Raw genomic sequence first — 17,501 nt, 5'->3', positions numbered from 1 at the left:
AGTAGTGAATATTCTCAAAAATAGGAAAGTTGTTCAACGAAAGAAAATCTATAGTTAAAAAAATTTATTTCATTCAAATATATTATTTTCTCAGTATATGAAAAAATTGAGTCGTCAAGTTTAATTTTTCGATAGCTACTTTTTTACTTCTGTTTTCAGTCTTAAGCTACTTTTTTAAAAAATTAATTATTGAGTACTAAGTCTGAAATAGAAAAAAAAGAAAGAAAAAAAAATTCATACTAAATATTAGTAAAATAAAATTGGTAATTAAATTATGAATTTATTAACTCATTCGGCACAAGTAGTTGGGGGAGTTTTACTATTTTCCGAGGAATAAACTCGTTCGGCACATGGTTCAGGGTCTGGGGGACAAATCTCAGATGAAATGTCTTCAGTTCCAAGAGCGAGTGTCTGCAAAAAAAAAAAAAAGAGATGCTGACGTAAAACGCTTTTATGACTTCTTCGCATTTCCACATATAAACACACACGACATTTAATGTGGACAAAAAAAATAACAAGTCGACTTATAAAATTTAAATTAAACATTATATAAAGAAAAAAAAATACTTTCTCATCTGATGAGAATTTAAAAGAATCACGAGTTAAATATATGAAAATTTATGAAATATTCCAAACAAATGAAATATTATTTCTTCTTTTTGATTTATTATATTTTCATTTAAATAAATTTAAATAAATAATTATTAGGGTTGCCACAGGTCAGGGAAATCACGGAATTCAGAGAAAAGACAGGGATTTTTATTAAAATTACTGGAAAAAATTTAATTTTTAGAATTCGTGAGAAAATTCTTAATTTTTTTGTGTCTTTTTTTTATTTGCTTCATAAACTATGAAACTATCACGAATTCTAATACAAAACATTCAAAAATTTTTTTATTTCTGACCAGAATGAATTTTTTAATATTATTTAATATTAAAAAAATTCTAAAAGTTTTAATGCAATAATCTTGGTAAATAACAAAATTCATCACAGAAATTCAATTATTTTTAGGAATTTATGAAAAATTCTTTGCAAAATTCAATTATTTGCATAAATAACAATATTCATCACAAGAATTCAATTATTTTCAAAAGTAATAAAATTCTTCCCAGAAAATCAATTATTTTTCGAAATTTTAATAAAATTCTTTACCAAATTCAATTATTTTTCATAAATATTAAAATTCTTTTCAGGGATTCAATTTTTCTTCAATAATTTTAATAAAATTTCTTTGCAAAATTCAATTATTTTCATAAATAACAATATTAATTACAAGAATTCAATTATTTTCAAAAGTAATAATATTCTTCGAAAAAATTCAATTATTTTTAAAAATTTTAACGAATATCTCGTCAATAATTCAATTATCTTTATAAATAGCAAAATTTTTCGACGAAAATTTAATTATTTTCAAAAATTTAAATAAAATTCATTGCAATATTTCAATTATTTTCAAAAGTTTTTTGCAATTCAATGATTTTCAATATTTACAATTTTCATAAAATTTATCAAAAAATTTAATTATAGAAAAAAAAAGTTTGATACAATTTTACAAAAACATTCAATTAATTCTGCAAAAGAATTCGATTATCACGATAAACAACAAAATTCTTCCCATAATATCAATTATTTTAAGGAATTTTAATAAAATTCTTATCCAAAATTCAATTATTTTTATAAATATTAAAATTCATTACAAGAATATAATTCTTTTGAAAGGTAATAAAATACTTTGCAGAAATTAAATGATATTCAAAATATTTTAAAAATTCTCGTGAAGAATTCAATTATCTTTATAAGTTGAAAAATTTTTTTAGAAAAAATTCAATTCCTTTCTAAAATTTAAATAAAATTCTTTGCAAAATTTCAATTATTTTCATAAGGTAATCGCAATTCAATGAATTTCAATATTTACTATTTTTATCAAATTTCTCAAATAATTTAATTGTTGAAAAAAAGTTTTTGATACAATTCGAAAACATTCAATTGTTTTCATAAATAATAAAATTTTTTTTAGAAATTCAATTATTTTCATCGCATATTTTCAAATATTTTTAATAGAATTTTAAATAAATTACTCAAAAAATACAATTATTTTTAAAAATTTCTTCAAATTATTTTAATAAACAGAGAGCGAAATTCTTCTCAAGAATTCAATTATTTTCAAAAATTTTAATAAAATTCTTGTCAAATTTTAAATTATTTAAACAGAATTTAATAAAAATTTTCGCATGAATTCAATTATTATTTAAATTCTTTTTAGGAATTCAATTATTTTCAAAAATTTCAATAAAAGTCTTTAAAAATTTTTATAAAATTCTTTAACAAAACAAAATTTTAATTAAATTCCTTAAAAGAAATTAATTAGTTTCAAAAGTTGTTAATGAAATTCTTCGTAAAAAGTAAATTTTTTAAACATTCAATTATTGAATAAATTATTTTGCATTTTTGTTTCCTAACCTTTTTAATAATTTTTCATTTTAAATATTTTCAATTTTAAAATTAATGTTTCAAAAGTCAACGAATTGTTGCAAAGAATTTTTTATAAAAATTTAATAATATAGAATTCCTTCGAAGAATTTTATTATTTAGGAAAATAATTGAATTCTCCCGAAGACTTTTGTTAAAATTTTTGGAAAATTCTAATTTTCTTTGAGTTTTTTTTTTATAATGGACTTTATTAAATAATTTTAATTAAAAATTTTGAAAATAATTGAATTTCATAAACAATTTCTTTCAAGTTTTTAAAATAATCGTGTTTGTTAATAATTGACATTGAACATTTAATTATTGAATTTTCTTCAAATTTTAGAAAATAATTAAATTCTTTTGAAAAATTTTATGACGAATTAGGAAGAAAATTGAATTTTTGCAATGAATTTTACTTATATTTATGAATATAATTGAATTGTTTCGAAGGATTTATCAAAATTTTAGAAAAAAATTGAATTCTTTGGTGAAATTTTATTAAAATTGTATTAAAAATAAATGAATTTTTGCAAAGATTTTATAAAGAATTAAGAAATAATTTAATTATTTCGTGAAATTTTTTTTTGAAAATAATTCAATTTTTGCAAAGATTTTACAATTTAAAAAAATAATTGAATTGTTTCGAAAGATTTATTCAAATTTTAGAAAATAATTGTATTCGTTCGTGAAATTTCATTAAAATCTTGTTTATAAATAATTTAATTTTTCCTAAAAATTTCACTATTTATAAAAATAATTGAATTCTTATACGAATAATGTTATTATTCATGAAAATAATTGAATTCTTGCGAAAGAATTTTATTAAAATTTTTGAAATTAATAAACAAGAATAATTAATTAGGTAAATTAGTTAATAATTGATTTTTTTAAAGCTTGAATTTGAAATTTTTGAGAATGTTAATTCCTATGGTAAAATAATAATGATAAAATATTTATTGATAACTATTCATGTTTTCGAATAATTTTTAGAGTAAATCAGAATATTTTTTACGGTCAGGGAAAAAATAAGAATTCTGTCTGGAAATCAGGAAAAGTCAGAGAAAAACAAAGTTAAATTTATGTGGCAACCCTCATAATAATTTATTGAAATGAAAATAATAATGAAAGTAAAATTCATATATTTAATGAAAAATGAAATCTCAAACAATTGTTTTTGTATATATGCGGAAAAAGGGAAATATTTGTCATCGAGATATAAAATGTAAATTACCTCTCCAATTTTAATTGCTTCCCTCAATTCAGGTACTGCAACTTCAAGTAATTTGCATTCTGAATCTGAAAGAGGTGGCACACCTAAATGCATCTGAATTCCGCATGGACCTAGCCTCAAAGGCGAGGCGAAATACGTCACTTCCGGAATAACACAAGATCGAACATAAGCACATTCCACCACCTCCGTTTGATCCCGTAAAGCTGTTTATTAAATTCATAATTTCATTTTAATTAATCCATTTTTTTCCACTACCATAATATTTTCCTTGCGATCATAATTTTATTCCTTTTTAATAACATTTGGAAATTTTTACAATTTTTATATAAAAATAATTCCAAAGGATAATTAAATTCTCGGTTCATTTGGAAATTTTTTTTCTCCTTTAGATTTTTAATATTACAAGTTTGGAAATTGTTATAAATTTAATTTTTTTTTTAATAGTCACCTTTACACAAGGACATACAAAATCTTGCGGCAGCATAGCCTTCCATTAAGTGTAATGAATTTTCCACTTCGGGATATTTTTGCTGAAAATCTTGATCTGCATTTCTTACGCCATGCGTTAATTTACCGATTTCTTCCTGGAAATTAAAAAAATAGTAAAAATTTTTATTGATCTCCTAAATTAAATTTCTTTAAATAAATAAATTCTTAAATTTCTTTAAAAAGAAATTTTATTTATTTTTAATTTTATTTTTATAAAATAAAATTTTTAGAAAATTAAATTAAGTTTTTAAAAATTAAATTAAATTCCTTTTTTGTTGAAATTAAAGTTTAAAATGAAAAAAAAATTTGATTTTAAATATAAAAAGAAAAAACTGACGTGAGTGAAACTGTTGCATGGTTTTGCGCTCGAAAATAGTGGTACACATGTTTTTGGACAATTACCACCAATTATTGGAACAACAACACATTCTGGATCGACACCAAGAATATCCGCCGTCATTGTGTTTGCTCTAATGCTGTTTATTGTTGTCACACCAAAAAGGCGATTTAGATTTGTAATGCCAGCCATTTTTAACATTTCTGCTGCCATTGGTATTAGACTGTTCACAGGATTCATCGTCATTCCTATTAATGCCTTTCGAAAATAATTAAAAAATTAAATTAAAAATTAAAAAATTAAATTATAAAATAAAAAAATTAAATTCAACTGTTTCCTATTTAATAAATTTAAAAATTATTTATTAATCTGCATTCAATTTTTGCAAAATTAATCATCTACTAAAACCTACTATTTACTACTTTTTTTTAGTTTTGTATAACACTAAAAGATACTTTTTTCTTTTTTTATTAGAATTTGCACTTCTTTAAATTCGCTAATAGTTGGAATAAAAAAATTGCACTTAAAAATTGTAATAAAATTAGTCTCTTAGAAACAATTGAAAAATTTTAATAAAATAATATCAAACGATTCAATTATTTCCAAAAATTTGTCGAAAAAAACAGTCGAAATTCAATTATTTTCAATATCAGCTATTTTAATAAAAAATTTCTCAAAGAATTCAATTGTTTCGAAAAAATTTCATGAAGTTCTCCGCAAAAATTCAATTATTTTTATAAATAATAAAATTCTTCTCAAGAATTAAATTATTCAAATTTTAATAAAATTCGTTGGAAGATTTCAATTATTTTTAATACAATTTTAAACAAATTCCTCGAAAATGCAATTATTTAATTTATTATTAAAAATTTTATTAAAATTCTTCGAAAGAAATCAATTATTTTTAAAAATTTCGATATATTTTAATTAATAAAATTTAATAATTATTTTCAATACATTTTTAATTAAATTTCTTGCGAGAATTTCATTATTATCAAAAATTTTAATCAAATTCTTAGAAACACTTTATAAATTTTTAATAAAATTCTTTAAAACGATATAATTATTTTCAAAAATTTTATAAGAACATTTCTTTTTGTCAAGAATTCAATTATTTTTTCCAAATAATGAAATTTTTCGCTGAAATTCAATTATTTTTCAAACCTACTATTTTCATAAGATTTCACAAAAGAATACAATAATTATTTAAAAACAATTTTAATAAAATTATTTGCAAAAACTTCAATTATTTTAATAGATAATAAAATTTCCACAGAATTTCAATTATTTGAAATACAATTTTCATAAATTTTTTTGAAAGAAATTAATTAAATAAAAATTTATGTAAAATTCTCTGAAAAAAATGAACTATTTTCAAATAATTATTGATAAAATTTGTTTAAATGAAAATTCATTTATTTTCAATATAATTATAAATATTTTCCTTAAAAGAATTTAATTATTTACAAAATTCATTAAAAAAAAAATTCTTCAAAAACAAATTCAATTATTTAAAACAATTTTAATAAAATTTGTTTCCAGCATTTAATTATTTTTAATAGGTACAATTTTTAATAAATTCATGGAAAAATGCAATTATTCTTAAAAAGTTTATTAAAATTTTTTGAAAGAATTCAATTATTTTTTAAGATAAAAATTCAATTTTAAAAAATAATTAATTATTTAATTAATTATTAATTTTTGTATTTAAATAAATGAATTGTCATTGAACTTTCTAACAAAAATTGATTTAAAAATGATTTTCAGATAAAATTGTAGATAACAATATTGAATACTAGAAGCGTTATATTACAAATTTTAAATAATTAAATTTCAAAAAAATTTTAAATGACTTTTTTTGAAAAGTTTGATTATTGTAAAACTGTAATAATATTTCAATATTTATCATAAAAAAATTAATTATTCAGTATTTTCCAAAAGAATTATTGAATTTTTTAATAATTTTATTTAAAGATTCCAAAAAATGATTCAATTTTGAAAGAATTACTGTTGCGAGTTTTTGTGAATTAAATTTCAAAAAGGTTTTACATTGAAATTATTTAAAATATCAATTCCTGTGGAAAATTTCAATATATATTTTTAATAAAAATTATTTAAACATTGAGGTATTTAATTTAGAAACCAGGAAAAAAATTGTAATTAAAATTTGTTGTGAAGTTACTTTAATTTTCGTAGATGAATTAAAAAGATTAAATTAAATATGTCAAATTGAAATTTAAGTAAATTTTATATTTTTAAAGAATTTTATTTTTTCAACTTTAAAAAAATTTTTTTTAATTATAATCATATTTTTGAAGAACTTTAACAAAAAAATTTTTTAAATAATTGAACTTTAGGAGAACTGAGAATTGAAGTTATTATACCAGGTTGAGGAAAAGAAGTAAATATTTTTGATGAAAATCAGAAAAAAGTTATAATGGAAATAATGAATCAATTTTTTCTGAATCAATTTGAAAGGAGTTTTTTTAGTCGTCTAATTTAATTTTTCTGTACTTTTTTCAGTCTTCAAAGCTTAAAAATTTGAAAATTAAAAAATTTTTTATAAAAGATAAAAAAAAAATTCAGTTCAAATATCAACAAAATAATTATTTTGGAGCTTTATAAAGTTTACATGGGAAATTTACGGAAAAATTAATTTTTTAAAAAAGAATTACCACTTTGTGGAGAAACACCCTAAGTTAAAAAATTGAAAAATTAAATTACACTGAAAAAAAATTATTTAATTTAAATAACTAGTTATTTGAATCAAATATTCTAATATTATAATTAAATTTTCAGACTATTATCAATTAAATATTTAATTGAATCAAATAATATTTATTGGTGTCAATTAAATGGTTCCAATTCATATTTGCTTTAAATACTGAAATTATTGGTTTGGGTACCACTTAATTGACTCCAATAAATATTATTTGATTCAAGTAAATATTTAATTGATAATAGTCAATTAATCGTTTATTTGAATCAAATTTTTTTTCAATGTAGAGAATTAAAAATTTCTTTGAAGAAAAATCTAGTAAAATTCAGTATACTGAATTTTATATTGAATATAAAATAATCGAGATTATAAATTCATCTCCATAATCTTTATTACCCATTATATCTCAGTTATTATGTTTTCAATAATTCTAGGTTCAAAATCGATTTATTTTTCCTTTTTAAAGAACATACAATTGAATTTGACTAATTTCTGAATTTTATACCACAGTGCGGAGTAATGAAAGATAATTCCCGTAATGGATTTACTGTAATGTGGATAATTGAAAATAACGATATAATTTGCGTAATGTATCCAGAGCACTGTGTTGTATAGTAAATATGCATGTACCTCGAGCATCTGCCTCACGTGTATATAAATGCACAAAAAAGAAAAAAAATAACAAAATAAAATAAAACAAAAAAAAAAAGTTCAGTATTATATACTTCGTATTTATGTCACAAAGAAGTTGTAATGCAGATAAATAGCGGATAAAAGCGAGTGCATGTATTGCAGTTGGCCTCGTCTCCTTTATGCGTTTTCATTAATTTTGATTCTGCTATTTTAACACCCACCCCTCAAGGCCAAATTGCAAGGCAATTTTACTTACGGGTGGGTAATTGTTTTGCATTCCGAGGATCTGCTTGCGATAATTTATCACACTGATAAAATGACCAAGCTGTATCTAAATCTACTTATATTTATTTGTGCTCAGGCATATACACACAATGATTTATTTTCCTATTTTCAAAACTATAAAACTCGCATAAATAATAGAATTTGTTGACTGTCATTTATCATCATTTTTCTCTGTGTGTCCAAAAAAAAAAAAAATTATTTACTTTACGTACAATTTTTAACATTTCGACATAATATTAATATTAATATTTATAGCAACAATTCACGCGCGGCTGACTTCTAACTCACTTTTTTTAAAAATAAAATTATCAATTTTAAAAATAAGAAAGTAAAAATTTGTAATTCAAATTTTTTTTATAAAAATAAAATACGAATTGGAATATATATTTAATATTATTTATAATTATAATTATCACATATTCTGACATAGGGAATTCAGGGAAAAGTCAGGAATTTTTATTAAAAGTTCTGAAAAAAATTAAATTTTTAGAATTCATAAAAAAATTCTTATGAATATTATCAAAAAGTTTTTTTTTTTAAATGAATTTTCCTGGCAGACTTACATCGGGACAATATTTGACGATTTCGGGAAAAATTTCGGCCAAAATGAGAGCATTATCATAGAGAATATCATCATTTGGTGATGTGCTCGAATATGATTTACCGGCAGTGATCATCACTATTTTTGCATCCTCTAAAACTTCTTTCAAAGAAGGCTCATCAGTTTCAGAATAATTCACTTTAGAGTTTGTGTCAATGCAATTTAATTCCATTGCTAATCCGCGAATCGATTTAATATCATAAAGTGCCAATTCATCAATTAAAGCTGATTGCTTCAAAAATAGGGACAAACATCTTCCTAGATTTCAATAAATATATTCAAAGATTAATTCTTATTTTTATTTCTCAATTTTTTTTCTCCTATTTTCCTACTTTTCTTTTCGAGAAAATATAATTATTTATTGACTGTATTAAAATATTAACTATTAATAATTAATATATGTAACAATTGTAAATTTAATTTTAAAAACATTAATTAATTATTTAAAAAAATTAAATAAATGTAGATTCTCAACAAAAACAACCTTTAAAATCTTTATACTGTAAATTTAATTATTCCTAAATAAAATAAAACAGAATAAAATAAATATTAAACTGTTAAATTAAAAATTAAAATATTGAATTAAATTAAATTAGTGATTAATTTAATTAATTTAATAATCAAACATAAATTTCTATTTTATTAAGGAAAATAGAAACTTATTAATAGATTAGAAAATTATTTGAAAAAAATAGAAAATTACTAAATAAATTCGAAATTTATCAAATAGAATAGAAAATTACTACGTAAATTATGGTTTATTTATTGGCTTTGGTTTCTTTTTTGGTTCAAATAAAAAAAAATTAGAAAATTACTAAATAAATTAAAAAATTACTAAATAGAATAGAAAGTTATTAAAGAAAATAAAAAATTACTAAATAAATTAGAAAATTATTAAATAAAATAGAAAATTACTAAATAAATTATAAAATTATTGAAGAAAATAGAAGATTACTAAATAAATTAGAAAGTTATTAAAGAAAATAGAAAATTACAAAATAAATTCAAAAATTATTTAACAGAATAGAAAATTAGTAAATAAATTAGAAAAAAATTTTAGAAAATAAAAAATTACTAAATAAGTTAGAAAATTATTAAAGAAAATAAAAAATTACTAAATAAATTCGAAATTTATAAAATAGAATAGAAAATTACTACGTAAATTATGGTTTATTTATTGACTGTATTTTTTTTGTTCAAATAAAAAAAAATAGAAAATTACTAAATAAATTAAAAAATTACTGAATAGAATATTACCAGCTAAATTGGAAAATTATTAAAGAAAATAAAAAATTACTAAATAAATTAGAAAATTATTGAAGAAAATAGAAAATTATTAAAGAAAATAAAAAATTGCAAAATAAATTAAAAAATTATTTAACAGAATAGAAAATTAGTAAATAAATTAGAAAATTATTAAAGAAAATAACAAATTACTAAATAAAATAGAAAAATTTTTTAGAAAATAAAAAATTACTAAATAGATTAGAAAATTATTAAAGAAAATAAAAAATTACCAAATAAATTCGACATTTATTAAATAGAATAGAAAATTACTACGTAAATTATGGTTTATTTATTGGTTGTATTTTTTTGGTTCAAATAAAAAAAATTAGAAAATTACTAAATAAATTAAAAAATTACTGAATAAAATAGAAAATTGCCAAGTAAATTGGAAAATTATTAAAGAAAATAAAAAATTACTAAATAAATTAGAAAATTATGGAAGAGAATAGAAAATTATTAAAGAAAATAAAAAATTGCAAAATAAATTCAAAAATTATGGAAGTGAATAGAAAATTATTAAAGAAAATAAAAAATTACTAAATAGATTAGAAAATTATTAAAGAAAATAAAAAATTACTAAATAAATTAGAAAATTATTAAATAGAGTAGAAAATTTCTAAATAAATTAGAAAATTATAAAATAAACTGGAAAATTACTAAATAAAGAAATGTTAAACCTACATTTGATTTAATATTTGCTATTTTTGAAACCGTTTTTTGTAATTATTTTGTAACAAAAATAATGTAAAGAAAAATAAAAATATTGTTTAAATATTGATGAAACCAAAATAACCATATTTAGGGCTTCTTTTAAAAAAAATAAATTTTATTCATTACAATTCCATTACCTGTCCTTCCGGTACAACCTAAAATTGCCACTTTCAACGATTTACTCGCAATTATTGGCGATTTTCTAAAATAACGATAGTGTCCCATTTTTCTCAAAATTCCACCTGTGGCATTTAAAAGTAATCGACTTCCATTTTTAATTAACATTTTTTTTCATCACCAAACATTCATTTATTAATTTCTTGACAATTTTTTTTTTTTTTGGTTAACGATTGAAATGTTGTATTGCAAAAAAAAAAATTGTTAAACAATTGAAGGAATAAAAACTATTTTTTAAAACACTATTTTCTCTCTAAACCTTATGGGATATTCTTGAATGATAATAAATACAGAAATAGTCACGTATATGAATGAGAATCAGATATTTTCCTCGAAGTAATGAGACAAGTTTGTGCCCACGATATCGTATAGCAAAAGTTTCTCCAGGAATGCTTTCCTCTCGTTAAAACATTAGTTTCAAACTTCTATCATATTACCATGTAAAACACAATGTCATTCTCCTCCTGATTAAAAATAATCAGGTGAGTCATTTTTCTCTCATCTCTCACATGCAGAATAAATTTTTTTTTCCCATGAGATTATTCATTTAGAAATGAATTCCATTCTCATTTGGGAAAAAAAAAATAGATTTTTATCATCTTTTTGAAAATGTAATTTCATAATTCGAATTCAAACACAAAGTGATAACGTTAATTAAAAAAATTTTTTTTTATTGTTAATTAATAATTCAATTAATAATAATCAGAATAAAATTTCAGAGAAACTGTTTTAACAAAAAGTTTTATCAAAAAAAAAAAATCATTATTTGACTTTTTATTATTTCAATTATTGTTGCTATTATTAAAAGGATAAAATGACAATTTATAAGGATCGTGAAGATAATTTATAATTGTCATTTGAAACGACTAAGTATTAAGAATACTTCTAAACACCTGTCACTGTGCAAAAAGCTTGTTTTAAATTGCAGCCCTAAGCAAACGATTTATCAATCTTCATATAATACTAATTGGCCCAATGGAGACTCTCACTTGTATTTATTTTAAACCGCCAGAAAACAACAACAACAACAATCAACATTGTGCATCGTAATAAACGTAATTTTTCACTTCTTTTTTTCAAAAAAAAAAAAAAAAAAAAAATCTTTCTGAGCTGATGAATTTATATCTATTTTTATAAAAAATTTAATTAATAGTGATTAATGACACTGCGAATTCAATAAAAATAATAATAATGAAAATATTTATGTAATTATATTAATAATAATCATTATAATCATAAATAATCATAAGAGAATAATCATAAATCATTATAACAATAATAATAACAACAATAAAAATAATAATAATTATAATAATAATAAAAAGTTAAAGTTGTAAATAAATAAATAATAAATAAATAAAAATAATTATAATAATAAAAAAATAATAACAATAACAATTAAACTAAATTAAGAATTACAAATTAAATTCTTGTTCATTTTGTTTTTGAAAATTATAGGTTTATTAAAAATGGAAAAAAATGTAAATAAATAAAATAAAACTATTATAAATAAATTATAATAAATAAATATAAATAATAGGTAAAATAAACAAGTAAAATAAACAAACATAATATTTTTCTAACATGTTAAATATTACTTACTCTCTAAATCTGAATTAGTTAAAATTAACAAATTATTAGTAAAATTGTGGCTGACTTTTTGTCAATTAATAAAAAATAACTATAATTATTAGTAGAAAATTACTAATTAATAGTAAATAAATAACTACAAAAATTAGTTTTTCCCTAATAGAATTAGTTACAAAAATTTCAGTTATTTTGACAAAACCTAAAAATAAAAAAATAAATTTAACTTTAATTAGTTATTACCAACTATTTCATTAGTAAATCGATTAAAAAGTATTTACTATTTCATTAGTAAAAAAATATTACTATTTGAATCAGTGACTGACTGCCTGATATCAAATTAGTTATTTTTTACTAATTCAAATTTAAAGAGTAGTCTCATTTGTTAAAAATAATAATTGTTAAAAAATAATAAAAGAATACTAAAATTTATTTATTTATAACAAAATTTTTAAATTATAATTTATAATAAAATTTTTAAATTATAATTTATAATAAAATTTTTTAATTATAATTTATTCTAATAAAATTAATAAATTATAAAAAGGCAGTAACTAAAAATAGTGAGAATATAATAAGAATGTTACAAACATTATTAAGTAATAATAAAAATATTAATAAATAAATTATTTACGACGATAAAAATTCCTAGTCCTACTTTGTTAAAAATGATAATAATTTATTTTTTATTTATTTATTTTTATACTAAAAAAATAATAACAATAAAAGCTAAAAAAATATTAATAATTAATAAACTTTAGACGATGTTAATATTTTTTTTAAAGACGTGTTTAAACTTAAAAATGATGAAAATGATAATAAAAGTAAAAATATCTTCAGGAAGTATTATAGTGGCTTGAATAAATGATCTTCTCATCAATGAAATGCGACAAAAATAGAGACAAAAAAAAATCTTACAGTTAAGTGTAAAAATATGGAATCCAACTCGAATGATAATTAGCACCAGCGCATAAACTCGAATACGGTGGAAAAAAAGGGAAAATTAAAAACTACCGCGTGAGAAACTACTTGCGAACCCTTTTTTTAGTCTTGTTTATGCATACATACGAAAGAATAATAATTAGCATCATGAAATTATTCAAAAGTCCTGAATATATAACTATATACAATATTTATTGAAAATAATTTCTCAATGCATGAAAAAGGAAATATTTCCGTTTCCTGTACTAATTAATAAATATAATAAGTATAAAATTATGTATAAATAAATATGAATAAAAGAATATTAGAAATAAATGAAATTATAAATTTTTTATGTTTTGTTTCCTTTCTAAATTTTCGGTATCAATGGTACGAAAGGGCATTTTTTATTTTTCTAAGCCCGTTTACAGAAGAAATAAAAAAAATACATGGAAAAAAATTTTCACCTGGAATAGATACAAATTTTATTGAATTAACGAAATTTTTAGTTATTTCAAGTAATACTTTCACTATTCTGGAGAAATTTATCCCTGTTTTATAGACGGAGGTTTTTTGCCGTGCAGATTGATAAATAAATGTAAATAAATAAATGTAAATAAATAAATATGATGAATAAATAAATATAAATAAACAAATATGATGAATAAATAAATATAAATAAACAAATATGATGAATAAATAAATATAAATAAACAAATATGATGAATAAATAAATATAAATAAAAATATATGATGAATAAATAAATACAAATAAATAAATAAATATGATAAAGAAATAAATACAAATAAATAAATTTGATGAATAAATAAACATAAATAATGAATATAAACAAAGTGATTTATACGCCTAGAAAAAATATATATATCTGACTTAGAGCAAACTAGATTTTTTGTTTCAAATAAATTTTATTTTAGTTCAAATAAAAATTCCATTTATGTCGAATAAAATTATTATTTAATTATTTAAAATAAATAAATAATTTAGTAGGCTCTAAAACAAATAAATTTTTTTTCAAGGCATTATATTTGGTTTGTAAATAAAATTTTTTTCCTAGAGACATTAAAATGTTTCTTTGTCCGTAGAGACACTCTAAAAATTTTCAAATAAAAATATAAAATGTTATTAATATTGAATCGGAAGTAAACAAAAATATATTGCAAACTTTTTATTACAAAATTCCGTTTTTATTTCTTCAAAACAGAAACTTAATTAGTTCAAGTAAAATTTATTCTACTGGAATATTAAAATATTTTATTTTTACAATAGTTTATAAATAAATTATTGGAATATTAAAATATATATTTAAAATAATTTATAAATGTAAATAAAGTAATTAGTAAAAAATCATAAATAAAGTAATTTATAAAAATAAACATAAAGTAATTTAAAAATAAACATATTGCAAAATAATTTGTAAATAACCATAAATAAAACATTGTAATAAAAATACGAATGAAATATTTTAGAGACAAATAAAAAGTTAAAATATAATAATAAGATAAAATAAGATAATAATTTTTAATAAATATAGTAAAATAATATGTAAATAATATACATTTTTTTGGCCAATAATCTAGTTCGCTATTCTTCTTACAAGAGAGATGAAAATAAAAAAAAGTGAAGAAAAGATAATACAAATTGCTTGAGGAAAGTTGTAATAATTTAAACTCAATAGGTGTATAATATCTTATTGCTTTAAGCAAAAGTTTAAGCAAGTTTCCTATTATATATTCATAGACTATCCATTGATTGTGATCAGTACTAATAAACTGTACCAGTTGTTCAGCCTTCTGTAACTTGTTGGTTTAGCACATCTTACAGATGGCTTCCTGCGTGAATTTCTGTGAATTCAAATTAATATTCCAAAGGAAGAAAAAACATTTTTACCAGATAAATATTATGATGATGCACTTGAAAAACCACTATTTTCTTCCTTGTTAAATCAATTATTATTCCACGTATGAAAGTTTTCTTTTTAAATTAATCTCTTTATTCTCTTCTTTTTTTGGACTTTCTTCTACTCTTTCTGTGTTTTTTCATACTCTTCTTTTATATATATATGTTAGGCTCAAAAGCCGAAAACGGCCAATGGCCGGAAAAAACAGCCAAACCTAGTTTTGGCAAGTGCAATTTTGCCAAAACTAGGTTTGGACGTTTCACTTCGGCCATTGGCCGTTTTAAATTGACAAAAATAGTTTTGGCAAATCGACATTTGCCAAAACTAGGTTTGGACGTTTCATTTCGGCCATTGGCTGTTTTAAATTGACAAAACTAGTTTTGGCAATTTGACTTTTGCCAAAACTAGTTTTGTCAATTTGACATTTGACAAAACTAGGTGAGGCATTTCAAATTGTGAGAAAGACCGCTTCGTTATACAATAGGAATATATTTATTTAAAAATGTGTCATTGATTAATACTATTTACAATAAGATGAAATTTCTCTAACAAAAATCCATTGATATTTTGCACATAAAAGTTAATTAAAAAAACTTTTTTAACACTTATTTATTTTTACACAGACTAATTTATCTTTACACAGGCTAATTTACCTTGTTGACGATTTCTTATTTCATACACACAATTATTCAATACAGAAACAATATGTGACCTGGTCTATGAAAAGGGACCTTACGTGCGAAAACAAGTTTTCGAGAAAACAGCAGTTAAAGTTTAACTTAGAAAAACCCTTGTAACTTTTTTTAATATTAATATTTTTTTATCAAGTTAGGCTTATTTTCTTTACCGTGGATTACAGTATCAAAATAAAAAACATACAAGTAATGACAAACATTTTTTAATAATTGTTTATATAAATTAATAACAAACTCCCCAAACATAGAAAAAATAATCTAAGTTTTCAAAATAGCAACAATAAGTACATGCTAATTCTAAACAAATTTTCTATTAATACGGCGGTCTTTCTTTTTTTATTCTTTCTTTCTTTCAATTTCTCACAATTTGAAATGCCTCACCTAGTTTTGCCAAATGTCAAATTGACAAAACCAGTTTTGGCAAATGACAAATTGACAAAACTAGTTTTGGCAAAATTTAAATTGACAAAACTAGTTTTGGACAAATTTAAATTGCCAAAACTAGTTTTGGCAAATGTCGATTTGCCAAAACTAGATTTGTCAATTTAAAACGGCCAATGGCCGAAGTGAAACGTCCAAACCTAGTTTTGTCAAAACTGCACTTGCCAAAACTAGGTTTGGCTGTTTTTTCCGGCCATTGGCCGTTTTCGGCTTTTGAGCCTAACATATATATACTATTTTTTATTTTTTCATTACATTTTATTTTAATTTTTCTTCATTAATTTCTGTTTACTCTTCTTTTTACTGTTTTCTCCTCTCTTTTTGTCTTTCTTCGAATATTCTATTTTTATTTATTATTATAAAAAAATTATTATAAAAAAATATTTGTTCTCTATTAGTTTTTTTATTAATTTTAAAATTTTTAATAATAAAAAAATTATTGTCATAATAATAACATACAGGTAATGTTAATTATTTAATTACAATCGATAATTAAGTTAATTATTATTATAACATTTTTTCTAATTGTTGATCAGAATTGAATGAAAATTAGATTAAAATTAAATTGTAATTAAAATTAGATTAAAATTAAATTGTAATTAAAATTAGATTAAAATTAAATTGGAATTAAAATTCGATTAAAATTTAATTATTGGAATTAAAATTAGATTAAATTAAAATTGAATAACACTGAATTATTAATTATCAATAAAATAATAATTAGAAAAAAAATTATTCTCTTACTCCTCTTTTATCGTAGCCCATAAATTTGTTATTAATAATCATTGATAAGTCGCGAAGAAGACATAATTTGAAGTGAGAATGAGAGTTATAAAATTTGCGTATTATAATAAATAATTTTCTTGGAAAATTTCATTCTTGAATTCATAGCGATTGACACGACGAGAATCAACTGACATATATCAATGAAGTATCAATGATAATGTGAATACTGAGAAATATTCATGGAGATTCTTAATTGTACGTTCCCATTATTT

General features: G+C 20.3%; 1 protein-coding gene across 2 annotated transcripts; it reads right to left on the bottom strand.

Annotated features, from left to right (window-relative positions):
* Window positions 1-208: 208 nt before the first annotated feature.
* LOC122510638 (malate dehydrogenase, mitochondrial-like) lies at window positions 209-17,468 on the bottom strand. 2 transcript variants are annotated; one of them, XM_043625413.1, is made up of 7 exons: window positions 17,248-17,468; window positions 10,901-11,404; window positions 8,728-9,023; window positions 4,528-4,785; window positions 4,150-4,285; window positions 3,702-3,904; window positions 209-411 (listed from the first exon to the last, which is right to left on the bottom strand). In XM_043625413.1, exons 2-7 carry the CDS (start codon window positions 11,046-11,048, stop codon window positions 289-291), a joined length of 1,164 nt encoding a protein of 387 aa, XP_043481348.1. In that variant the 5' UTR covers window positions 11,049-11,404; window positions 17,248-17,468; the 3' UTR covers window positions 209-288. The 2 variants fall into 2 exon arrangements, with proteins under 2 accessions (XP_043481348.1, XP_043481349.1); XM_043625414.1 differs by having other exon boundaries at window positions 10,901-11,365.
* Between the last annotated feature and the right edge of the window lie 33 nt (window positions 17,469-17,501).

The sequence above is a fragment of the Leptopilina heterotoma genome, unplaced genomic scaffold (assembly GCF_015476425.1).
Source record: "Leptopilina heterotoma isolate Lh14 unplaced genomic scaffold, ASM1547642v1 Lhet_71, whole genome shotgun sequence".
NCBI classification, from domain to species: Eukaryota; Metazoa; Arthropoda; class Insecta; order Hymenoptera; family Figitidae; genus Leptopilina; species Leptopilina heterotoma.
The sequence above is the reverse complement of the archived record's forward strand: the minus strand, read 5'-3'. Positions and strand labels throughout refer to the sequence as shown.

What these genes read in the sequence shown, in the direction of transcription:
- LOC122510638 (XM_043625413.1), bottom strand. Translation starts at nt 11,048, where the DNA reads ATGTTAATTAAAAATGGAAGTCGATTACTTTTAAATGCCACAGGTGGA. An exon ending in CATGCAACAGTTTCACTCAC is followed by an intron (nt 4,286 to 4,527) that starts GTCAGTTTTTTC and finishes TTTAATTTCCAG; the next exon opens with GAAGAAATCGGTAAATTAAC. An exon ending in TTGTATGTCCTTGTGTAAAG is followed by an intron (nt 3,905 to 4,149) that starts GTGACTATTAAA and finishes TTTAATAAACAG; the next exon opens with CTTTACGGGATCAAACGGAG.